This window comes from Triturus cristatus, chromosome 9 (genome assembly GCF_964204655.1).
Source record: "Triturus cristatus chromosome 9, aTriCri1.1, whole genome shotgun sequence".
NCBI classification, from domain to species: Eukaryota; Metazoa; Chordata; class Amphibia; order Caudata; family Salamandridae; genus Triturus; species Triturus cristatus.
This window is the reverse complement of record NC_140592.1, coordinates 1000833536-1000860921: the sequence shown is the minus strand read 5'-3', so window position 1 is coordinate 1000860921 and position 27386 is coordinate 1000833536. Positions and strand designations below refer to the sequence as shown.

The 27386-nt window shown below is 42.3% G+C and overlaps 1 protein-coding gene across 19 annotated transcripts in view; it reads left to right on the top strand.

The window, feature by feature from the left end:
• The window catches only part of NRXN3 (neurexin 3), a 2213138-nt gene that overhangs the window by 830213 nt on the left and 1355539 nt on the right, over positions 1–27386 (top strand). For all 19 annotated transcript variants that reach the window (XR_014968865.1, XR_014968864.1, XR_014968862.1 and 16 more), the window contains one exon: positions 17877–18080. Coding sequence is in view for 14 of the 19 variants with exons in the window: in XM_085626627.1 (XP_085482753.1) it covers positions 17877–18080 (204 nt within the window). In the remaining 5 variants the exon portion in view is untranslated. The remainder of the gene's footprint in view (positions 1–17876; positions 18081–27386) is intronic.

Genomic DNA, 27386 nt, shown 5'->3' with positions numbered 1-27386 from the left:
CAAGCATTGGCAAAGCCAATAGGTCACGCCTTTGGAACCTTTTGGCTATGACAATGATTTCATCAATATGGTATTGTACATACATTGCATATTTTATGTAATTATAGACTTTGTATTTATTAACATTTGTAAACTCAGTTTTCTTAAGTGCAATTTTGTATCATAATTGTAATTTACCTTATTAGATACTGGCAAAGTCAAGAGGTTTTGGTCTAACAGGCTGTGCAATTGGGGTTTCTAATGCTTGTATGGTACATGTGACCTGAGTTTCACATATGCATGGGGGCCATAACGGTATTCAGATTACATGCTCAAGCAATACTTGGCACTTCACCACTGTACACATAGTGATGTATTATGTATATACCATCCTCACAAAAACAGACTCTAATTATTATGTATTAAAGTATTTTCAGATCTCTACCGTTTGAGCTATACTGTTTGTAATTACTTACAATAAAATCGTTGTTGCTTCTCATTTATAGCAAACTGCTAATAAGGAATCAAAAAGCCAGTAGGCCTGGCTTGTTTTAGGAATAGGTTTGTTTTTGTGTAGTACATCTAGGTACAACAGCAGAAAACGCACAAAGAGGCACCTACATGCTGGCCAGACACCATCCTGTGTAAAGCACAGGATTGTATTTCACGTTTTATTCAATTCAATAGATCTTTATTCGATTCACAGAATCATAAAAGCATTACACAAACAAGAAAGGTAAAATATGTGAGATCTATTTACAATAATAGAGTTGATCCGTCATGGAAATACGCCTATCAGCATTTAAAACCCCAGGATAATACAAGGTGCAACATATTTGGTCCCTAACATGACATTTAAGATGCTTGTTACCTACTTCTAGACTAAGTATTCATATGTAAACAGGATTAACTTTCATAGAGTACAGAGTGCAAAGTGCAAGGTGCTTTATCATAAAGTGCTAGTTTTTTAAAAGCGTGTAAACATGACTTCCCTGAAAATAATTACATTCAATCATAAACTTTAAATACACACTAATTACAAATTTTAAAATTCCCACAGATCTCAATAAAATGAGTTTAAAATCTAAGTCCCTTTTTGATCCTAATAAAATAGGCTGACAGTAGAAATCTACTAGTACCAAACACAATGAGTCTTGATGAATCGGTTTTTAAGATACGCAGCATTTCGAGGTATTTTCCAACACATAGCTTCCTGGCCAGGGGTTTTATCCATTTGATTCTAGGTACTCTGTAAAGAGGGCAGAAAAATAAAACATGTGCAAGATCCTCTTTAGTCCCTGTATTGCATTGGGAACACCTGTCTTCTGCTTCCCCTCTCTCTCTCTGGGCGTTTTATGCAATGCCCTTAATTACTTAGGCCACTCCCAATTTAGAGACCTTCCCACCTTTTTATTCACACTTAAAGCACTGTGGTGCACAATAGGCTTTTGCGTACAGACATTTAAAAGCTGTCTCATAGGCAAGACCTAAAAATGATGATTTTGCTAAACTGTGGAGTCCTTGGAGTTAAATCTAAAACTTGTGGAGCAGAGAGAAAGAGCGACGACAACTTTGCTCCAATCCGACAGTCACTCTGCGGTGTCTTTGGAAGGGCAGGAGCACAGCTACTGCTGTGTGTCATGGGGGGAGTTTTGTACTTCAGTGAAAGAAAGCTAACGGTCTGACATCTGCCTGTGTGACACCCCAAGCCATGATTGTCGGTCCCTGGTCTCTCGGTGCAGCCACACTGTACAGTTGCGGTATTTGTTCCCCAGATGTTGTGCAGGTCATTTGCTTTGTGGCTTCTCTGGGATTCCAGCACAAAGGGATAAACATTGGTAATAGACAGTAGCGTGGGGGCGAAGTTGGAAGCAATACGTAGGGTGGGTTGGAATCATGGAGGATGGGATGGGGGAAATACCAGGAGGGCAAGGGGGAAGCTGTGCAGAGGGTGGAGCAGAAGCAACACCGGATGCATGGGCGAGGGGAAACAACATAGAAGACATTGAGAGAGAAGAAAACTAATGGAGAGAGAGAAATCTGAAGCATAGTGAAAGTAAACAGACGAGAGACCAACAGGAGCCGACAAAGTAGAAGCACATGGACAAGAGAGAAAGTGCAGCAAGGAGCACAGAGGAGGCAAGAGAAGCACAATAGGAATTCAATTGGAAAACACATGCACTCTTGTGTAGTACTTAAAAAAAAGTATTAGCAAAGCCAACAGGTCTCGCTTTTGGGATTTATTGCCTTTGCCAATTTTTAGCAATATGTTACTGTATATGCATTGCATATTTGAATGATTTACATAAGTAAAGTCTTTGAATTTGTTAACATTTGTGAACTCTCTTTGCTTTAGTTCAAGGTTGTACAATAATTGGTAATGACATTACGAAGTATGAACAAAGCCTAGAGGTCGTGGCTCTAAATAGCTGAGCTACGAGGTTTTCCAATGCGTGTGTGGTACATGTGAACTGAATTGTAGACCTCCGAACTTCGGTCTAGGTCCACTCTCTCCCCGCAGCTCCGCTGTGCCGTCTCTTGCCTCCAGACCCCGACCTCCTCCTTGGGAGGTTTGAGGCTGCTGGAAGCTCCTGCGCCTGCTGCCCGCTCCAACTGGGACCAGACTGCCTGCAACCACCGTAACCTTTCTCTGCCGTGTTTTTTCCTTAATTATTCCCTGTTGTGCCACTGTTATTGTGCCCATCTGTGTCTTGCTCTAATCCCACCACTGTTTTTATTTTCTCATGCCTGCCTGTTCCTTTTGCCGCTGCCGCCCCTGCAGCCCCCCCTCCCGGAATTCCCCCCTGTAATTCCACCGCTCTCGCCTCCCTGCCTCTCCTCCCTCCCAACTCCCCTACTTAATGGCAGCCGCTGTGCGGTCGCGCAGTGGATGCGCGCAGCGGGCATGCTGCCGGTGCGCCAAAGGCAAACCCGTCTGCGCCCGTCCGCGACCGGACCACAGCCAGTGCCAGGAACCCTGGACCTCCCACTACCCATCACTATGACACCACCCCCTCCTCACCAAAGACCTCACCACTGCCAAACTCAGCTTCCAGAAAGGAATGCAAGACGTCGCAGTCTGGATGACCAACAGCTGCCTGAAGCTCAACGCCGAGAAGATAGAAGTCCTTGTCCTCGGTACCACCCCTTCTGCATGGGACAGCACCTGGTGGCCAACTGCCCTCGGAAGCCCACCTACCCCCTCAGGCCACGCCAAGAACCTCGGCATCATACTCGACTCATCACTCACCATGAACTGACAGGTCAACGCCGTCACCTCCAGCTGCTTCAACACCCTCCGCAAGACCTTCAAGTGGATCCCCCCTTAGTCAAGGAAGACAGTCACCCACGCACTCATCACCAGCAGACTGGACTATGGAAACACACTCTATGCCGGCATCAACAAGTCCCTACCCCACAAACTCCAGACACTACAGAACACCGTCGCCAGACTCGTCCTCGGCATCCCCCAACACGAACACATCAGCCAACACCTACGAAGTCTCCACTGGCTCCCCATAGAGAAAAGAGTCACTTTCAAAATCCTCACTCACGCCTACAAATGCCTACACAAAAACCGACCCAAATACCTCAACGACAGAATCAACTTCCACGTACCCAAAAGAAACCTCAGATCTTCCAACCTCGCACTGGCCGAAACCCCCGCATCCACAGAGCCAGAGCAGGTGGAAGATCCTTCTCTCACATTGTAGCCAAGACCTGGAATGAGCTACCAGCAGACATCAGATGTGCCCCCTCCCTAAACACCTTCAGGAAGACTACTCAAGACCTGGGTCTTCGGCTAAACAGATCTGCGGACCCCCCCAGCGCCTTGAGACCCTCATGGGTGAGTAACACGCTTACAACTCCCTGATTGATTGATTGATTGATTGATTGATTGATTGATTGATTGATTGATTGATTGATTGATTGAGTTGTATTTGGGTGTCCTGGTGAGTTCTTGTTGTGGGAGGGTGTTCTTTATTGGCACAACTGAGAGCTTTGGAGCTTGATGGCAGTGAGTCAGTGGGCAATAACTGTCTTCAGAATACATGCTCATCCAATTCTTGGTGCCTCTCCAGTGCACACATAGTACTGTTCACATATGTAGCACTTGGATTTATCAATTCTAATTATTTACAACAAAATCATGTTCACTCATTTATATCAAACTAACAAGCACTCACAAAGCCAATATATTTGGCTTATTTTAGGTTTAAATTTGTTGTTGTGAGATATGCCTGGATGCAATGGCAGATACCTCACAAAGAGAGACCTAAATGCTGTTCAGGCAGCATATTGTGTTAAGCACCAGATTGTAGTACATATGTTTTAAGCCACACTTCTTATTTATTTAGGCTACATCCTTTTAAGACTCTGCACCTTTTTCATCCCACTTAAAGCACTGTGGTCTACAATAGGGTTTTGCCAACAAACAGCTGAAAGCTGAATCATAGGCGAAGACTGAACATAATGATGTTGCAAAACGTTGGAGTCCTGGGAATCAAATCTAAAGCTAGTGGAGCAGAAAGAAGGTGCAGCCGCTTTACTTCTCTGCGGAGCTCACTCTGTATCATCTCTGGAGAGCAAAAGCAAAGCTGGTGTTATGTCAGAGGGTAGAGTTGTGCTCTACAGTGAAAGAAAGATGAGGACGTGCCCTCCTCCACTGTGACACCCAGGTAGTGATTGTAGGTCCTGGGGCTCTTAGTGCCACTGTGCTCAACAGGGCTGGACTGGGAATCGAAACTGGCCCTGGCAAACTGCTCGGCTGGTCCCCCCTGGGGGAAGGGGAGGTGCAGCCAAGCTGTTTGCGAGGGACGGTTTCAGACGATGTTGTTACAGGGGGACGATATTGCTGACCCCCGGTAATAAAAACAGTCCCCCAGGGGCCCAAAACCGGCCCCCACCATGGCGGCCCACCGGGGAAACGCCCGGTGCCCGCTACGGCCAGTCCGGCCCTGGTGCCCAATTAGAAATGACACTGCAGTATTTGTTTCCTGGTGAAGTTAATCGAAACCTTGTGCAGGTCATTTGCTCCCTGGTGAAGTAGATCAGAATATCCTCAGTTTCTCTGGGAGTCATGAACAAAGGAAGAAACAATGGTGAGAAACATCAATGTGGTGTGTGGGTTGGGGAGGTTGGAGCAATATTAAGGGCTGAATCATAGATGACGGGCATAGGAAAGCAAAAGGAGAGTGTGAGGAAGAACTCAGAGGGTGTGGCAGATGGGAAGCAAACTAACATGGAGAGAGAGCAACGTGGAGCAGGGTAGGAAGAGAAAACAGGAAGGGGAGCATTGGGTGCGGGTGGGGGAGAAGCAAGTAGGAAGAGAAAGAGTTGAACATGGAATGCAGAAGGTGAAAGAGAAGCACAGAAGGAAGAGAGCTGGAAAACACATGCATTCTTGTGGAGAGCTTGAACAAAAAGAAGAAAAATAATAGAACCTGAAAAATGATCATTGGAAGGTCACAAGTAATGTGTCCATGCTGCATGGGAGGCACAAATACAGGAAGAGAAAGAAAAGCCCGCACAAGCTAACGAATAAGAGCAAGCAAATGAGAGCCACAATGAAGTCAACCAATGATAAGCAGTGGGCAAACTCTAAACCCATTGTAAGCTCATAATATGTCTTGCACTAGACATGATGTCTAGTAAGTGAGACCTATAAATTGTCTCCTGAAAAATGCACAGTGGAAAGACACAAGTAATGAGTCCTTTCTCTGGGAATACAAACTCAAGAAGAGGAAGGAAATCCCACACAAGCTAATGAACAAGAAGCAAGCAAACAAGAGTAACAATGAAGCCAATCAATGGTAAAATACTTCAACACTGTAAAGCCACTATAATCTAACAATACATCTCGCAAAAGACAGTGCATGCGTTGTCTAGTAGGCAAGACCTAAAAGGGACTGTAATGTGTTTTGTTAGTTCTTTCCTATACATGTAAAGATTAATCTTTTTGTCTATATATGTAGGTTGATTTGGAATTTTAGTAAATGTTGCTTTGTGAGCTGTATCCTGGAAAAAAGCACAAACATCCTGAAGGCATCAACTCACATCTGGTTTCTAGGCTGACTTTGGGGCCCCGAGCGGGCAGATGCAAAAGTACTTCTACTGTGCTTCAACAATGATCAACATTACGATGGAGTCCATCCAGACTGTGACCAGTTGTGTATAAACGTATCTGTCTTTGAGTATGTCAAACATAGAGGTTTAATTGATGACTTATTAGAAGGGTCATTGGAATTATGCGATTGTGTGGCCGCGGTGATTCTTGCATGATTATAGATTTGCCGCATTTGCCACATAGTCCATCATCTGCTGTATAATCAGCAGACTTGAACCCAAAAAATGTGTTTCTAGCTCAAACAGTTCAAAGTTACCAATATTGCAGTTGCACGTGTTGCCGCACAGTGGAAGGCTTTTTGCAAAGGTTGACTGGTCACCTTCCTGTTGCCTATTGCTAAATTAGGGTATTAAAATGGAACTAATGCGGTGCACCCAATGCTCAGACGGTGTTAACAAGTGTAAAAAGTACAAAATAATAAAGTAATACTGTTAAATAATGTGCAGCATTACGTCGCATAATTTGGCTGTTCTTGCCACATAATTTACTCAACCCTGCTGCATATTTTGTCCCTCTCCTGCTGTATAATGCCATTGGCCTTTCTTATTAACATGTTGCTTTTTAGTTTACTCTTTGGATCTAAAAATGAGCATCTTAGGTGCTTCTGACTCCAATGCACTTGTAGTAATTTTCTGCTAACAACAATACTGAACAAATCCAATACCACCATCGCAAAAATAGAATCCAATTATTATGTAGAAAAGTGTTTTCAAATATTTTATACACTCAATTTCCGTAGCAGCCTAGAGAATTGTTGGTTCACTGAAAGAGAGAGAGAGGAAGACAGAGCATAGCACATAAATCCGTGCTTGGGAAGGAAGTGAGCAGCTTGTGGAGAGGAAACACGGGTGGCTGGATTTGGAGAAGAAAGTAAGGAAGACATGGCAGAGCACACACGGTACATGGAAGAGCTAATGATGAGGCATGTGAGGAATACAAATAGTTTGCAGGAAGCGATGAACAGCATGTGGGAGACATCAGAAGTGCATAGAGAGATGACTGATTTTAAATAAGGCTAGATGCATAAACAGAAAACAGGGAAGCTACTGGAAGGGGAAGTGAAAATAAGTATAAAGAGAGCATAGAGGGTTAACTAGGTGTAGATTACTGCATGTGGGAAGTGAAGATAAGACACTAGGAGGCATTCTCTGGTACAATGAGATATGAACCTAAATAACCCAAGTAGGAGCAAGTCAAAAGATGGTGATGGGTAATTGTTCAGGTTGGTTTAGACCGCGAGAAGAAATTTAGTTGCCATGAAAGGTGCAGGAATCTTGCACCCTAAGGTACTCATTTCATCCTCTGAGGCCTGTATATTATACAACACCCTCTCATATTGGGCTAATCTCTATTGCCCACCCTTCCTGCCACAATACTACTTTCTCTGATTCCATTTCTTCACAACAATATCCTCGGATCCAGTGCTAAAAATGATTGCAATGTTTTGACGACCACTACAAGATGAAAATCGAACCTGTTGCATGCATTGCACAACCATGCATAGTTTTACCACACAGATGGGTGAGAATATGCCAATCTTAGCCAAGGGGCTAGCCGTCTCTGTCTACTGGAATTAAGAAAGGGGTAAAATGAGGGAGAAACAAAGGGCATTGTTGGCCTGTCATGAAGAGCAGGGGAAGAGAATTATTGGGTAGTGAGAGAGAATGAGTTTAAAATATGATGTGTGGTGGGTTTAGGAAGGAGAGAATTGAAGTGTGTAAAGTGAAATGAGACATTAGGGTGGTTGGGAGAAAGAGTGTGGACTTTTTCACGTCCCATGGCAGCAGTGAGGCAGAAAAGAGGCCGTAGAGCAACCCTGTCTCATAATATCCTTTTGGAGTGTCAAAAATGCATGTGGGTTGAAAAGTATGGTCTTGGTGTACTGTATTGTAGCTGCATTTGTTTACCGCTTCCTACCCATGGCGAGGCACATTAGTGAAAGCGTAGCATGCTACCCCTTCTTGATAAACTGCAGTCCTGATTGGAAATCTCAGGCTATACCTTTGATAGAGATGAAAGAAAGATGTTAGAAACAGGAATGATGGGGCTTGAGAGGGATAAACAAAGACAGTAAGAGGAGGGAACAGTAAATGTAAAAGTATGGGAGTGAGAGAGAGATGACGACCAGGCTCCAGTGGAAATTAGTAACAGAAAAAAAAAGTATTGAGGGGGAAAGTGGGCTACAGAAACATGCCGGAGACCCAAGAAAAAGAGGTGCGTGAGAGGTGGCGATTTGGTAAATGATTCAAGAAAGAAAGGTGAGCCAGTGAGATAGATGAAAAAGAGAGAGCGTGAGTAGAAGGTAGGATTGAACTAAAATGGAAAGAGAGAGAAAAAGAGAGCGAGAGGGAGGAAAGAGAGAGCGCGAGACGGTGGATCGAGATAACGTGGCGCGCAGGAGCGGTGGGAGGGTGGAGACGCCCGTGCCAGAGAGAGGCTTCCGCCGGTGAGGGAAGGTTCTGGAACGCTCCACTTTGCGCGCGCCTTCCTTTAATTGATTCTCTGCGGCCGCCTCCGCCGCGCGGAGAGGTGACCGTGGCCGTACCACGGCAGCCGCTGATGCTAACTGTAAAATCAGAAGTGGCAGGGCCCCAAACGCGCAGCTACAGGGAGCTAATCGCTCATAATAACATATTGATTTTCAGAGATGTGTCGCGTTTGTCAGCAGTTTTTGCATCAATACCGGCGCCCGGGCTCATCTCGTTTACACAGCAAAAGCTAGCGACAAATGAGACCTGCTCCGTGTCAGCTGGAGACCCGCTTGAGTGCGGGGGTTCGAGTCTATTCTGGGGCCTTGAACAGACTTTGTTTTGAGGGCTGCTGCGGCACAAAGAAATGCTAATCTAGAACACAGCAGGTGGAAGATTTTGCTGGGGTGGAGACTCTCAGAAATGAGACTTCTAGGAAGTGTGTAGGTGGTTGGTAATTAATGGCACCACTTCATTGAATATCAAAAACACACACGTTGAAAGAGGATCCCTGTAATAAGTCTAATGGGTACCCGCAAACATTTTCCATGGGGCCACGCAGTTTGGTTTGTGATGTGACCAAGGGCCACATGGATGCTAGGGGCAGAGGAGGTAGTGGAGGGGTGGGGGGGAGGGAGGGGGTTGGGGGAGTTGTAGCAGTATAGTGGATGTAAGGGAAGCGAAGCATATATATCTAGTGGCTCAATTGCTCAATGTGAAACCAGAAAACCTGGGATTAATCCCGGCTTCCCCCTTTACCAAATTGTGTGATCCCAGACAATTGTTTTATTTCACTTTCCCTCCTTTTGCTTCATTAGTGCATACAAGAGAACCTCAAAATACATGACTTCAGGATCTGTATTGTACAAAACCTTCTCCTGTGTTTTTATAAACAATAATGTTCATGTATAATAGGCACCCAGGTCACCCAAAGAGTGCACAAAACAACTGACGTGCCTCCTAGTTCCTTATTGGCATTGTTTTCAGGGCGCACAGAATTCTCATGGCATGCAAGCATGACGCTCTGTCAAAAACCTAGTTGCTGTGAGAAAATAGCTTTTTCTCGCCTCGTTCCCGCTGTTTTTTGCACTCAACATCTGGTATGTATTTTGACCTTTGTTGTGGCTTTAGCCTTCTTAGTACACTTGCTTTTTGGGATGTATGCAAATAATTGTTGCTTTTATTAAATCGTAATAACTCTCACCATGGTAAAACAATTATCTATGTGCAGTTCCCCATCACCACTGTCCAATGTATTCATATGAGAAGCAGAAGTGAAGGATAAAGTGTCTCACCTTCTAATACATACCATGTGATCCAATTATTGAATGTGTGTTTTGCTTGCTGCCTCTGCTGTTGGACACATCCTGCTACATACTATTAAACCGCTCTATTTCTTCTATGGTGATGGACAGGTCATGATCACTTTTGTGAGTGTCTCCTCTTCAAGTCCCATTAATTGTGACCGGACCCAACTATTAATTTGCTATCTTGCCTACCTCTTCCACACAGCAATGACAAGCCAAACAATTTGATATCACGTGTTGACCACTACACCAACCAATTATAAATAGCGCACACTAGAGCATATTAGAGCAGTTCTTCCAAAACATTTTTGAAGCACAATCCAATTTTTAGAACAACACATTTGGCAACCCACATAGCTTTAATGGACATGATGAGGGGGCTAATTTTTAATGTAATCATTTTTGTGCATTCCTCTGTAACAGCAATTGTTTGTAGATGTCACAACCTTGACCACGCCCTAGATATATCTTTATCAAACTTTTGCCAAGATATTGATATCCCCATAAAAGTGACACATGGTGGACTGCACTTGAGCTGGAACACTATTAAGAGTGGGATGCTGGCCTGTGTCATCTGTTTGCTACAATTACCAGGCTTCTGTGTGGATAGCCGCAGAGCAGCGATTTTAGCAAATGTGAAAAACCACTTCTGCAGCAGAATATGGGATAAGGCCTCATATCCATATTTGTGTTAAAACAAGACCCAATGATTCATGAACTGTGCTGGAAGGCGGGACTAGCACAGGGCATCCCGCCCATTGTTTTCAAGGGCCACTCACTTTTTCATTGATTCCCTGAAGTAGATCGGGCTTCCAGCAAGTTCATTATGTCCATTGGGACTTCCGTTTCCTCTCCACAGACACTATTACCTTGTCATTCAGGCTCCCGAGCCCACCCATGACCAGGATGCTCCTCAGATAAGGAACCAGGGGCCCCATCCTCTTCCAAACTACACAATGGGACTTCCTGTACCCTCGTATTGACCCACACAACCGGGGAGCGCGATTGCAGGGCTCCAATATGCCCTCTCTTCATCATTGTACCAGTTCCTTCCTAGACATTTTCTCCCCACATCTGTAGTTACCCTCTCAGTGTACCTGGTGCAATCTTCTTTCATGTGCCTTTTGATACACCTGGAAATCTTCTCAAGCTCCCTATTTCTTTTTGAGTCTTGACTCCTGATGATGATCCTGCCTTTCCTATGGCATAGAAATGCCATTGACTGTTGTGCTGTTCCATACCATTGTACATTGAATTTAACAGGCCATGTTGCTCTTTGTTACTTGATATGCACTTAAATCACCTTTATCATTTTTATTATTGGAATCTGTATGTTGATCTCTCTTTATTTTCAATAAAATGATAAAATACAAAAAATCGTCTTTATCACACGTGTGTATGAAAGTTAAGAGAGCACCACTTCGTCGTTTACTTTACATTTCACATTTTGTATTAAAATTGCCACTTGGCTCTGGTTATTGTTTATTTAAATCATTGATCCAGAGGCTAAATTTGCACAGACAAACAGTTTTACTATAAATATTATACAACACACAAATGATAATGGATGGACATCAGGTTTCAGTAAATATTTATCATTTGCACATCACCAATCTTGATTTGTTTTGTTCCTATTCAATTCTTTCTTTCCATCACACTTCAAAATTAGCAATAAATGTGCTTACTTCTTGCTTTCCTATCTGCTGGTTTATTCTGAAATATGGTTATAGTTCATTTACAGACATTTAAATATTGTTGTGTGTTACAAATCATCACATCCTACAGTCTTTCTTTTCACACTCCCTGTGCCCCAAAAAGATTGTCACATATTTCACTTTAAAACTCTCCTCACTTTGCAGTCAGAGCAAGAAAATTCAACACCAATACCCATATTAAAAGAATAAGCAGAAATTTATCAGAAGACATAACCTGACATTTGGCCTTTCTTTGAGGCTCAGCAAATGAGACAAGATATATTAAAATTGTAAAGGCATCTTTATTCATTGTTCCTTCGCGAGCCACCAGAAATCTGTTGGCCACTGTCCTGACCCACATTTTGGGATTGGATTGTGAACACTTTACTACAGCTTAACAGACACAAGTGTATTTACAGCATCTCTTGGAGCATCAGGGTGACCTGAGCATATCCACAATGCTGATGTATAACCTAAAAAAGTTTGTCAGTTTTAACTTTATTTGTATTCAACAGTAGTCGTGGCAAAAAGTTCAATGTAACCTTGTAAAATTCCAAACATGAGGTCCCTAGTTTGAGCTTCCAGTTTGTGCTTCATTCTTTTTCATTCCTTTTTTCTTATAGGTCTTCAACAACAATTGGAATGATATGTTTTTAAACCTTGTTTTTTTTCTAAAAATGTAACTTTTGATATTTTTTGTGAGGAGCTGGCAGCTTTGGACAGATTGCTCTTTGCCTATTGAAGGTGCAATATTTCGCACAAGCACTCCTAGTATTCAAGGCTGCAGCATTCCTTCTGATCCTATTTTGTAACCGAACGGACAGTTATGTGCGTAGCCACCAGAAAACCACAACCAGAGTCAGACTGGGGTAAAAAAAATAAAAGTGCCCCCCATTAGTGAATTAGATCTCTGAAAATGTAGCTCATTTTTGCAGATTGGGGCAGTTTTAAACTTGTAAAGACCCTTCGAATAGGTGTTTAGCAAGACTTGTGCTTGCTTCGGGCAATGCTTGTGGTAATATCACGGAACAACAGTAAAAATCGACTCAGCACTATATAAAACAGGCCCACTAACGGCCAACAAACCAGCCCACACACTGACTTTGTCAGACCAGCCCTCAAGGCACTGTCTGATTGCTCTACAGGCCTGCTTGTCCCTGCAGATAACTCACACAAGAACTGCTAGTTTGCCCTGCAGCAGCTTTAGTCCATCTGACCCCTTTTCAACCCTATAGGATGGCGACTCAATACCCCCAAGGAGCCATTCACGCTCTTTAGACATTTCTTCTCAATAACATAGCTTTAAGATGGATCCACCGTCCGTTTAAAAAAATAGGAAAAATTATCCACTCTCTGAGGTTGTATTTCTACCCTTTGAAAGAAGCAGAGGTATAGAGCATTGTGGCAACAAGTATGTTTCCTACCCAGGAGTGCCCAGGTTTTATATTCCATCCTTCTTTAGTTTTCACTCATTCTTATTACCAGTATTTGTCAGTAGTTTGTTGAACATGGAGCAAAGTCCTTCTTGAAATGACACTGCATGCAAAAGATGTTGCTAAAAAAATGATACAATGTAGCAGCTTTGGCTCAACACAGATTGTGCTACAGCAATGAAAGAGTTAACAAGCTGTGTTTTTTCTTGTTGTAGCTTACTTCCAAGAACAATTACTAATCAGTGCAAGGGTGTTTCTTAATCAGAGCAGGAAGGGCATCTCAAAGGCACGAAAAATGCGTTTTATTAAGTGTTTCCTACCAAGTGGCATTTTGTACGCTTTAAATGACGGCTGTGTGTTGATCCTGCAAACATTTTACAAGCTCCACATCGAATACGTTTTGAAGGGCGTTATTGTCAATACTTATAAAGTACATTAACGCACATTTCATAGTGAATGCATTTGTGTTGCATATGAATTCCGGAAATCGTTTTGTCCCGTTTTTTTCAGTACCACAAACACTTCATGTTCTTTGTATGTATCACTAAATGCAAAGCATGTAAAGCGAGGCCTGTGGGTTGAGGGTAGAGCAGACCCAAAGTGTACCTTTTAGATGAGAGTGTGAATTTGAAAACTGAGTTTCTTCCTGGGCTCAAGTAATAACAATTAGATTACAGTGATATAAAGTGGCGAGTATGGTGATATTTATTTCACCCAGTATTTGAGGCAAGCAGTTAACTGAATATTGTTGCGAAAAAACACACACTTGACAAGACAGACCTATTGGCTTTGGCAATGCTTATCGATCTGTGTAAGCAGATTCTGTGCTCGTTATAGCTCATGGTGTTTCTGTTGATGCCTTTTGGTTGGACGGTGAGGAGTTTGATAGTGTTTCATGCACAGTTTGGAAATTGTGATAGTGTTTTCTGATGGGGAATTAGGGTCTTCCCAGTGATTTAGGTAACTACCCTGGCAATGTTGTTGTTAGGTGTTGCCTACACAGCACATGCACTGTGCTGTGAGACGTATTGTTTATAATTTAGTCGGCTTTCAACCCGCCCACAGCATACCATTAGTTGTTTTTGTTGTCACTCTCATTTGTAATCTTTCAATTGCTTAGCTCCCATAGGCTTCCCTTCATTTCTTGTGTTAGCTCCTCCCTGGAGCATGGACGAAATACATGTGTACTTCCTCATCTTTCTGCAGCACACTATTTTTTTTTTGCATTTCATAAGCATTTTGGTATTATTCCTGGTGGTGCAATGTGCTTTCAGACTTTTAACACAGTTATACAGCTTCATATTTATGTTGCATTCACCCTATTTGATGTCTTTTTTGATGCTTTAATTACTTACATCTACAACTGAACGGCACTCCACTGTATGCCACTCTACACCAGTCCACTGTACTCTAAGCCATTCTACTATACACCACTAAAGCCAACCCCATTCTACTTCATGCCACTCTACTCCATGCCAGTCTTTGCCACTGTACTCTACTTTATTCTACCTTATGCCACTCTGTTCCACTCTAAGCACTCTTACCTACACCACTCCACTCTACGCCACTTCATACAATGCTCCTCTATGGCACACTATGCCACTCCACTCTACTTCACTTCACTCTACACCACTCTTCTCTATGCCACTCCTCTCTACTCTAAACCATTCCATGTCACTCCACTCTACTCCATGCCACTCCACTCCACTCTAGGCCACTCCACACCACACCACACCACTCCTCTCTTTGCCATTCCACTCTGAAGACCTGGTTGTTCTCCATTTAAGTACTCTGTGTTTTTTTCCCCTCTGGGTCTCTCCTCACAGTTGGCTCTCTTTCGAGGCTTGCCCTGGGACACCCCATTGCTTAGGCAGCCATGCCCTTTACAAATTCTATTACATATCATAACACCACTTTACTCCACTCTACTTTGTCACTTCACACCACTCTACACCACTCTATGCTCTCTATTCCTTTCTACTTCACTCCATGCCCCTCCATTCCAATCTATGCCACTCTACTCCTTGCCATTCCACTCTACCCTACTCTTTGACACCCCACTCTATGCCACTCTACTCTATCCCACTGTACACCTTACCACTTTATGCCACTCCATGCCACTCTATGGCATTTCATTCTACTCCACTCTGCCACTATACTCCCCCGACTCAACTCTTTGCCACCCTATGCCTCTCCACTATATGCCACTCCACTCCACTCCAAGCTATTCCTCTTTACACACCTGTACTCTACAGGACACCAGTATGTGAAACACCACTCTACCCCACTCTAAGTAATTCCACCATACGTTAGTCTGCTCTACACCACTCTGTACCACTCCACTTCACTTCATTCTAGGCCACTCAACTCAGTGCCACACTACGTCATTCTACTCTTTGTCACTCTATTCCATGCTTTTACTTGACTCCACTCTACTCTACACCACTCTACCCTATACCATTACTCTCAATGCCACTCCACTGTCTGCCACTCTACCCTACATCACTTCATTCTACTCATTACTCTACTCTACACTAATCCACTTTATGCCACTCCACGCTATGCCGCTTCACTCTTTGCCACTCTACTCTATGCCACTCTGCTCTACAGCAATCCACACTGCCACTCCACACTACTCTACACTATGCCAGTCTACTCCACACCACTCTACTCTATGCAACTCTACTGTATGCCACTATACGCTACATTACTCCACTCTACGCTACTCTACGCACTTCACATCACATTATGCCCCTCCACCTTATGCCACTTGCCTCTTCTCCACTCTCATCTATGCAACTCTGTGCCACACCACTAATATTTAGCCACACTGCTGTACAACATGGCTAAAAGACTTTGGCAAAGTCAATAGCTCTCATATAGGCAAGGCCTATTGGGTTTGCCAGTGCTTGTTTTTTAAATGTATTTATTGCTGTTCGCTGGTTGCTTTTTAGGCATACCTAGCTCTGGAATGGTATGTACGTCTAGTTTTACCCATCCTTTTGTGTGTGATTTGTTGTGGCCAGGTAGCTTTCTGGTAGAAATTGCCAAATGCTTTTTTTTTTTTTAGCTTTTTGTAAAGATTTCATAATTCTCACAGAGTCTGTTGTTAGGTCCACGAGAATTGCTTTCAATATCCATTTAATGCTAGCAGTAGTTATGCTTCTTAGATGCTAAGAGTTTTGAAGGTTTATTCATTCCCTACCGAAATCATGAATGTTGAGATGTACAGTTTCCATGATGGCAGTTCTAGAAAGTCACATATTAAGTGAATGGCAATGGATGGTGAGTCTTTTGTGCACCAAAGTTTCATGTTATGTTATGTCGATTTGGTATAGTGCACTAGCCACCTGTGAGGGTATCCAGACACTTAAGCAGGTGTGTAGGCGTGCAGAACCCAGGGAGTTATTCAAAGAGCCAGGTCTTCAGCCGCTTGTGGAATTCAAGAGGTGAGGAGGAGGCTGTGATGTGTTGAGGGAGGTTGTCCCGCAATTTGGGTGTGATGTAGGAAAAAGAGCAACCTCCTGCTTTGCTTCTGTTGATGGGCTGTGTGATTGAGAATGAGGCAGAGCGTGGCTATCTGGCGGGCTGGTGAAAGTGAATGAAGTTGTTCAGGTATGCTGGTCCAATGTTATACAAGGCTTTGTATGTTTGCATGAGAAGTTTGAATTAGCTGCACTTGTGAATGGGAGCCACTGAAGCACCTTGAGGTGTGGTGAGATATTGGTGTGGCATTGGAGGTTGGGTATAAGTCTTGCAGCGGCATTCTGGATGCTCTGAAGTCTTTGTAGGAGATGCTTGAGATTCGGGTGTAGAGTGCATTGCCATAGTCTAGCTTGCTTAAAGTGTGTTGGCATACATATTGAACAAGGCCATATGTATTCTGCATTTATTCTGTACTTATTTGGGCTTCCTGGCCGAAATAAAGTTTTTTCCTCTACTACTACATGTATACCTATTTATTCATTCAAATCCAAATGGAGAGTGAGGTCTCGCAACCATGATTGATATAAATTATTTTCATTAAATATTTTGTGCAAGAATTTCCTGCTTTGCAAATAACCCATAATATGTGAATTAATGTGTGTGCTGCGATTGTAATGCATCACTGGTTAATGCCGCACACTGGGACATCTTACAAGATTTTGGGGGCCTGGGGAAAAACATATTTTGGGTGCCCCTTTTCAGAACAGCGTTGAATTTATGATTCAATTTATGAATTTTAATGCCCTGTTTGGTCAGGTCACTGACACTGCACAGGCACACTGATCCAAATTCTAAATGTGTTTCGGTTAATATTCGGGATAGTGATGTGTGTTTTCAATACTGTAGTTTAGCAGCAGCTCACTAATATTATTGCAAATAATCTCAGCACACCACTGCAATTTTTCATGTGCGAGGTCATGTTTTGGTTTAATAGGAACTTTATATGGAAATTGCATGGAGTTGAAAAACAAAAACGCGTACCTGGCAAATGTACATAAAGAAACTCCCACACATAACCTGTATTAAAAATAAATTAAAGGCAAATAGTATTTCAGACAATCTTTGTTTAACAATCATTCAAGGTCATCAGGGCAGGACTATGTGGCCCACAGAGTCTGATCTAGTAGGGGGAGCCCTGAAAGGCTGGAGCCCTGGGCCATAGCCCATTTTGCCTATAGCCCATTTTGCTCATGCCTTAAAATGTATCTGGCCGCATTAAAGGGGTGGTGTTATCACATGTTCCCATTTGTTTGCCTACTGAAGAAGTGTTACTGTTCATTTCCTGCACACATTTTGAAAAATGAAATACACCTAAAGGCTGCACTGTATGTCCCAGTCCGTTGCTCCTTTTGTGATTTACTCTCCTCCTCTTTCTCCCGCAGAGGCCTCCGTGCTCAGCTATGATGGAAGCATGTACATGAAGATCGTGATGCCGCAAGTCATGCACACTGAGGCAGAGGATGTGTCCTTTCGCTTCATGTCACAGCGTGCCTATGGCCTGCTGGTGGCCACTACATCCCGCGAGTCTGCCGACACTCTGCGGTTGGAGCTGGATGGTGGTCGTGTCAAGCTGACGGTCAATCTAGGTATCGTATGTCTCCTCTTCCGAGGGCTCGCTTCAAGAGCCCCATTTCATGTTTTAGTTTTATGTGTGATGAAACTTTGTGTTGAGGTGTTCCTTTCCCCATGTCATTCCTCTGTGGTTTATCACCTACAAGTCCCACCTCCCACGTGTCGCATGATGTCATCCATGGGGCAACACAGTGGGATCCTCCTTTTGTCTTTACTTTCTGCGTTCATCCTTTTTTGTTTTTTGTTTGAAACCGACGGGCTGTCTACCATGCTCTATGGACCATCTTTTGATCAATATTATGTCCATGAATCCACCTTTATAATCCCTCAAAACAGTCCAGATAGACTAGAGTCTACCTACAAACTGTGTGAATAGAAACTTAGGCCATTCACTCCTAATTTATTTTAAATATTTTTCTTTAACAATTCTTTGATTACAATGTTTATGTTAAAAATAATCAAAACCGTAAGAAAGTACTTCCCAGCTTTTATTATATTTCTGTATAGAGTGAATACAATTCTAGAAGATACATTTTGTGATAAGAAATTTGTGTTGAACCTTTGCTTAAAGAAAAGCTATTATACTTTCCAAGATTTTACTTCAACAGTGAATCAGTTTATTTTTTGGTAGAGTACCCGTACAAGAACATATTTTTCCGATTCCTAGTTGATCTTTCCCTATAGAATTTATTATATAATTTTTTTAATTTTCTCCTATGTGGTTATATCAACATTCTCACTAATTTTGATAAATTGCTTTTTGCTTTTCAAATGACCTATCGCAGTGTGGGTCATAGACCACGGAATCGTTCTCTTTTCACAAAACGAAATTTAGAGATATTAACTAGCAGATTCACACAGTAGAAGTTTTTTTAAAATATCCGCACAAAAGACAATACCAGCAAAACTCACAACAAAGACCGAACGACTGTTTCGAGGGATGGTGTGCTTTTGAATTTCCTTTTACCATTTTTGCAAAAAGATTTGTTGTTTCTTGTTGTCAATCACAGTGAGGATTGTATTTTTAATAGATTTTAATGTATTTTTGAAAATGTCCTTACTTGTTTTATTATTTGCTTCCGATATTTCTGTTTGTGGCATTAAGCGCTCTCATCCACCATGTTAAGTCAAAAGATGGCACTCACTTCCCTTCAAAGGCCCAAAGCCTGCGGCCCTCACAGCAAACAGCCTTGGGAACAGAGTGTACAGAGACGCCTGCAGGGGGCAGTCATACCCCCCTCACGCCACTTTCTGGGTACTCACCTTCACACAAAAGCTTTATTCCAGTGAAAGCCACAACATACAACCCTGCCCTTCTGACGGTCACTGCTGGTGGTTAACCCCTTGTGTGCTGCAGGTCACCGTTGATGACTCCTTTGAGGATAATGAGAGATCATGCTTTGTGTGAACTCAGGGATTTTTGTGGAAATTACACGTGGGAGAGAGCGGGACAGTGTGCAAGTGACAGAAAAAGAGAGGGAATCAAGTCGAAGACCCTTCTTACACCTCTTGACATATTTAGGCATTGATTTTTTAGATTATCACTTTCTGTTGAATGGTACAGTAGTTTTGCTCAACAGAGGGTACAGAAACTTAGAGACCCTGACAAAATGAAACCTAAGCATTGTACAGTAAATCATTATCATGGACCAGCAGCTCCCAAACCCACCTTACTTTCTGTCATGAGGGGTTTGCTCATGATGTCATTCCTACATTGGGAGTCGGAGTACCACCCAACCCACATATTTCCTTACTCAGTGAGAACTAAGGCCCTCGTGTATCAAACGCATTTTATCCAGAGACACAGAATGGGCAAAACCCTTTGATGCATCAGGCCCTAAAGCTCCCTCACTGGCGTAATTTCCCACTAGGACATGTGGGGCATTCCCAACAGAAGAGAAGGAAACCTTAAGCCTCATTGAGAGCACGATAGTCTGTATTACAGACGATGGGTACAATCACAACCGGCCCGCAAATCCTGTTTTGAGCGCAAACTCCTGTTGGAATTATGATATGTGCTCAAACCACAGATGTTTGCCCCTGCAGTATGAGGCTAGTGAAACCTCACACAAATGGTGGGAGTACATAGGGCATATGCACTGTTTTTCATGCTAGAAGAGACCTAACACGCACATTTATTGTTTTATTCTCCTTGCAAAGGGACATACATATAATTGTGCATAGATCCCACTCAGTTGCAAATCAGTGGGTGCACAATTGTCAGACAATTTCTGCCATCTGACTATGATTGAGCGCTTTGTTGAAAGCAGGGGGCAAAAAAATAAGGGATGAAAACAGATAGTAAATGAAGACTTAGAAAGAGAACACCCCAGATTTACCTAATCCAGTAAGATTGCCAGTGGCAGACCGGGATATGGAGTGAGTCCCTTCTGCACTGACTTAAAGCTAGGCCTGGATGGAGTTTGCGGAGTTCCGCTATGCAGAACTCCGTGAAGTGACCAAAAAACTGCAGTGCTACAGGAGTTCTGCAAGTGACAGAGTGCGTAAGGTAATGCAGTTCACACTGATTTTTATTGCCAGGTCTTTGTCCCGCACTGGAAAATCATCACAAATAGCACCATGCACAGTGCAAGAGGGCACTGCTGCTTTCTGCTGCTCGAGTAGATTTTCTACTACAGCGGCAGCTTCCTCAACGCAAACGAATGGTTTCTCAATGTGAGTCACGGCAACCATTCACGACTTCCCACGTTGAGAAATCCCGCTGGGAGGTGGTCTAGCGTTGGATTTTCCTCGGTCCTGCTCCCAAGCTTAACATTGTCGAGCGTGGAAAAAACTCTCTTCCACTCCACGGAGCAGAGATTTTTGGAACTCCGCATGCTCGGTGGAGTGCAGAAAACTCAGCAAACGGAGTTCACTGCCCAGGCCTACTTTAAGCCTCCTCATAGCATGCTAAGAAGTGGTGCTAGCAGCGCTTCTCCTTCATCTATGTCCTATTCTAGCAAAGTGGCCCATGGCAAGCTAGACAATGAAGTGAGCATCCCTCCACAACCCCATGTGTTAAACCCACACCACCCCTGTATGAATGACAGTTATCGGCACAAACATGGAAACTTTTTCACTCTCACCTGAACATCACTCTAGCTTAGTTTTTAAATGGTAGACCATCCCACCTTCACCTGCATTCTACTTTAGTAAGATTGCTGCATGGAAGCAAAAAACTGAAATGGCACCCTCTAAAGTTGGAATCTCCTGCTGGCTCAAGCCTGCTCCTTAAGATAAGGCTGGTAGTAGATGCTTTGTGGTTAGTGGTTGCATGAGTAGGATGGGTGCCACTGCCTACTCAGGCCAATGGTTTTAAAATGCGAAACAAACCAAACACCTTTGTAGGACATTTTAGCAGCAAGGCTGCATGAAGTGTCCACATAAACACTTTCCACATTGCAGCTAGTAAAGAAAAACCTTGAATTCTGACTCCAGTTATATTTACATGGGGATCTCCTGCAACTGTTTCCATAGTCTAGATATACCTGTGATTCAAAACCGCAATGTGCACCACCTCATGCACATTACTGGGGTTCATCCTGCTGTACCTGGAAGAGGAAAGTCCCTTCAGAGCATGTCTGCAGTGTAGACGCAGAGAGGTGATCAATGGCAAAGCAGAGGATCCTTACATTGACCCTTCAACCTAAAACCTATTTTATAATGTGTCTATATAATTCCACAAAGAAGGAGTGGGATCTAAAGCACAGTGATGCAGTACATCATGTCAGTCTGTTGTGACTTGTATACAATATGTGCAGATTTTTCTCTCACTCGCTGCTCTGCCTAGCATCTTTTGCTCTTTCTGAACCCCTCCCTCCTTGTTCTCTTGCTCTCTATCAAAAATGTTGTTCTTTCATCATCTCACATTGCTTGCCCCTAGCATCATTTCCTCTTTCAGCCATCTTTAATCTGCCACAGGGTAACTTAAGTTCCCAAAGCTGACCCAATCAGTTCACCTGTCCCAGACCCCCACCCAAAAACTAACTCTGTGTCCAATCACAACTCTTCTCACAGGCTTGGCCAAAGTCCACCTCTTTCCCGTGGGATGTTGCACTCTCTTGCCTGGCTGCATAGAGTTCCTTATGCTTTCTCTTTCATTATCACGCTCTCTTTGCCCCGCTGATGAGCTTGACTCATAGTTTCTCAGGCTATTAGCTCTCTCCATATTTTATTTTCCCTCCTGTTCCCCCCATCGCTCACCTTCTCTCTTGATATCATAGCTGTAGCTCCTGATAGATGTGTCCTCCCTACTGCTCATTTTCCTCCTTCTTTTTTCTGTTTTTCTCGCTGTGGTCAGTCTCCTAGCTGTCTCTCATGTGCTTTCTCTCACTGTTGCACTTCCCTATTCCCTCTCCTTTATTTTCTCTCATGCTTCCCCCTCCTTATATGTCACTTCCCTTTTTCATGCTCTAGCCAGGTCACTCATAACCAATTGCTAATTTTATAGTTGTATCATCTCTTCTTTCCAATATCACTTAGTCATTCATTCTCATTTCTTTCTTTCCTGCAAGAATCTTTTGCTTTTTCTATTTCAGTTGTCTCTAGTGTTCTCCTTCCCTCCTCTTACCTGTGTCCTCCTGCAGTAGATGTCTCTAAGCCTTCCTAACCCTCCTTCTTCCAACAAATTCCGATCAGCAAACAACCTTCCTTTTCCATATTTCTGTGTGAAATGTCTTGCTCATCCTCTGTAGCTTTCTATTTCTCTATCCAAACTCTCATACTCCCTTTCATTTCTTTCTTTCTCCTTCTTTATGGTAGTAATCTCTTCTTCATCTTCGATCTCTCCCATCATCAATTTTACAGCAGCTCCAAAAGTCTGTTTCTTCACCTGCCTACCCTTCCTCTCCCGATCCTAACTCACCGTTCTGTTGCGTCCCAGTTGTTTCTTTATCTTCCCATTTCACTTTCTCCTACTTTTGTGTCACACTCTGTTTCCTGCCTTTCCTTTGGTTGCCACATGTGCTCTTTTGCTTTTTTTCTGACCCTGAGACAAGGGGGGGGGGAGGGTACTCGGTTACATTTTAGGAAATTGCCAAACACCCCTAAAAGGGATATAGCCGCCACTGCAGGCCGATTGTACCAAATGCTCCAAGGCTGTTTGCTCCCACTTTTCTGTTGCGGTTGACGACACATGACAAACCTAATCGCACGAAGCCGAACCCAGATTTTTCCACGAGAATCTAGTTTTAGGATCAGAAATCACCCTTCTTCTTTCAATTTAACTCTAATCTTTTTAACTTGTCTTCCTATCTCTTCCACTTCATGTCTATGAATTTCATGGTACACCTGTTCCATTTCTTCTTCGTGTTTGTATTTTTAGTTTTAGTTGTATGAGGGAAGGGAAGCTTTGAGGACCTACATCAGTGCAACAGGTTTAAAGTCAGAGACAGAAAAATGTTGCAGCTGATACACATACACTTTTACTGCTTCTTTCTCATAAGGATCAGATGTAGGGATGAGAAGCATGGTTCAGGACATGGGCACTAAATGAGTTCCTTTTGGCTTTCATAGGCAGAAATGGTGCAGTCCAATAACATGTTACCTTTCACAGTTTCTGGAGCCATACTAAATGCAGCATGTCAAATGAGTTGTCTTTGCAGGTCATTGTCTTCATATAATCCCATTTACTTGGGAATCTCATTACTGCGGAGAATGGGAATATATATATATATTTTTAATATGGTGTGCAGAGCACTGATATTTTCATATGGGAATACATAGGTTTATCACATTGCTCAAGTCTGGTGTGCATGTACAATTTGGACCAGTACTTGTCAGACCCGCTCACATTGGCTTCATAATGGACTGGCCAGGGACCTTTTTGTACCCTTATTGACCATTTCAAAGATATAATCTTCTGACTCACAGTCCCCCACATATTTCTCTTTAGCTAACGGAGACCCTAAATTATTTACACGGTTCATAATATCATCACAGTGCCCCCTTGTTGAAGTAATTATGTTCAAGAAAAATGCCTATGTATTGTATTAATGCTATTTTTGGACAAACTGCCAGCGTGTTTCGACTGGTTGTATTTATTAAGGGCCTTCAACAGTACTTTCACTTCAGCAAATTCATTATAGGTGTGCTGCTTGAAATCCTATGTTCCCTCCCAGATCACAAGCTTGTTTTCCATGCACTTAGTTTTAGAATGTATTAGAGCATCTTAGCGTGTGCTAGGTCTACTTACCTCACTTTCTGAAGGTCAGATCAAGATGTTGCTGATACTTAACAGAACATTGGCAGTATCCATTTTGGTTAACAAGAACTGGACACCTGACAAACACAATCAACTGAAGTTGCCTAAATGTGGCATTTGAATGAATAATTAAGAACTCCAGCACTCCCGACCTCTCACTTTTAGTAGATAAATTAGACTTTTGTTATAGAAAGGTTCTGAGCTATATATAGTTTCACTTAGAGCCTGAAATTTTCATTCTCCGGTATTAGCGATAGTGTGTCAAGTTGAAACACACTTAGGTAGACTAACTTAAACTGTTGTGAATGGCTTTCAAACCACTTGTCTCAGCATTCAAACAAATCTACATGATGCCCTGCTGGTGATGACCCCACTTTGTCCAAGGAGATCATTTGGGCAGGTCGCCAAAAAGGAGAATGGAACAAAGTCTTTTGCAAACATTTTGTTTAACATTTAAAAAATAAAGAAATAATACTCTCTTGGGAAATATACCTTTTAATAATTTTCCCTAAGTCAATGACAATGATACAAAAAAGTAGGCAGAACATTTTCTTTTGTGATTCATGTATTCCTACAGAATTTTCACCATTCATTGTAAATGTACTTCCAATTATATGACTTTTCTATCTCGGTGTATATAATTGAGGCAGAAGGTCACTGCTGTCATAGATTTTCATGCCATCAAAATACAATTTTTTAAAATATATTATTATATTTACTCATTCACCTTGCCAAAAATGACTGATATTGGAACCTGCTGAGCGACCTCTATTCAATTTTTCTTTCCCTTGCCCACTTTTTACTTGGGGATCCAAAATAAATTCTGCTGGACAACAAGCTAGTATTTCCTTTCTCTTCTGACAATAGTACATTGTACACGCCCCCTACTCGTGCACAACACTGGACTATCTTGACTTTTCACCATTTTTAACCCTTTTGTGTCCCACCTTGCACTGTCAACACAAATCTCACGAGCACTGTGTGTTCACTTTGCACATTGAGCACGTTTTGGTTTATAAATCATAACTAATGCTGTTACTTAAGAATTAGTAGTGGATTAAAACAATATTCATTACGTTATATTTGGTCATATATCTTTTTTATGATTCATATGTAATTGCAATACATTTAATCAAGTATTGTAGTAATAACAAATTGCTGTTTTTAATAATGCTCCTTTGGACATTGTTGTGAGATATGAGGTCGCAAAATACAGTGGAAAAATTGAATAATAAAGAAATTAATTTTAACAATCAGGCAAAGAAAATTAAAATCTTTCTAACATTGATGTTAAGGTATGTTTTAATGCAAAGCAACAGTTTTAGTATGCCAATCTGCTCTCAGCCGTCCGCTGCCATGATTTTATTGACATGGATGAAGCTGAATTATTGCATTTCAGCATCTTACAGGGTTAATCACCAATAGATCAATACCTCTTGTGATGCTGCAAATAGGAAAGAGAACATCTTCTGAAAAGCAAAACCCAATCAAGTTGTCAGGATAACCATGATGGATGTTTATGAGGAAAATTTGGATATGAAAAATTGTAATTGGAACCATTTGCATATGTGATCATCATTCCGAAAACTCAAATGGATTTTTGTATATAGTGGCTTAACAACCCCAGTCGTCATAGCAAAGACAATTCATTCTTGCTGCACGATGTAAAGATTTAAAAGGTTCACTCAATTACCATTTCCTTTAAATTCTGATGACCTCTCTTTTCACTAGTTTGTAATTGATCAGTCTCTGGACCCATGAGTTGAATGTGTCTTGCCGTGGTTAAAAAGTACACATTTAAAAGTCTTACCTAGAGACTAACCATGGATAATAAACTGCAAAGGATGTGTTCTCCTTCACTCTGACTGTTTTGTTGATAGGAAAGATGAGTAGACTAGTAGATTTTTGGTCACTCCTAGTTATACAACTACAGACTCTACTAGCATGGGAACTTCTTCCCAAAGTCTTTCCTACTCCTTCCTAATCACTGGGATCTTTGGTACCACAAACCAGTTATTTGCAAACACTATTAGCAAGCTAAAATAATGGTTCCTTACATAGACAACTATTGCCGTGTCTGCCCACCACTGATAGCTTTCTAGGTAGGTTAACCTGCCTCTTGCATATGCCTAATTTATGGCCCACCTCCAGTCCTTTATTTGGTATTTAGATGAAAGCATGGAACACTAGGACGAAGTTATTTCAGAAATAATGACATAAAGAAAAGGAGATCTAAGCAGAAGTGAAATGAGGGAAAACATATGATTTCTTAGGTCTTAATTGTTTGTGTTTTTGTATTCTTTCTTCTTACTTCATTCTTTCTCTTCATTGTATTTTATCCTTTCAACCTTTCATTCTACTTTCTTTCCTCCCCTCTCTCCAAAAAACAGGTGTAGCTAATCACCTGCCAAAGATTCCAGGACTAGCCAGCACTCCACCCACCTGTCCTGTTGTCGGATGCTGCTCCTTCTATTTTTATATCTTGCTATTGATATCTGTCATCCAGACAGCAGGGCAGGTGAGGCACTGGTAGGCTGACTGGATCTTGGACCTTTGGCCTTCATACCCGAACAGTAGGGCACAAACAGAAAACATGCCAAAAAGTAACATGCTCGCTGAAATCTGGTATGGGTCTCCGTGCGGTTAGTGGTTTGTAAGTGGCCATTTTATGATACAAAATGACTTGACCTGACGTAAGTTACCCTTCCCTAAGACTGGTCAATAAGGCTATTACATCTTTCAGCATATAATATATACGGATGGGATACGGATCTATGTAGGCAAGGTTGAAAGGATTGCATTTCAAAAAGTTAGGGAAGGATGACTGGAAGCTTGGTCCAAGCTGGGGATAAGAAATTGTTTTCTTTGTAAATGTTTTATTTGATCTGTTCCTTATTGCATAATTACAGCTCTATAGGCCCACAAGTATGACTTGGTAGGGCGGAAAATAGACTAATTCTCTGGAGGGCATCGCATCTACACAGGGCACAAGGCACTGCCATCTTGTTTGACAGTGAAGAAATAAAGTTTGAGCAAGGGCATCCATCTTTCCACTTCTTGTGCCTGAGGCATTCTGCTTTCAGAGCAGAACTGCTCACCCACTAGACATTCTTAACTT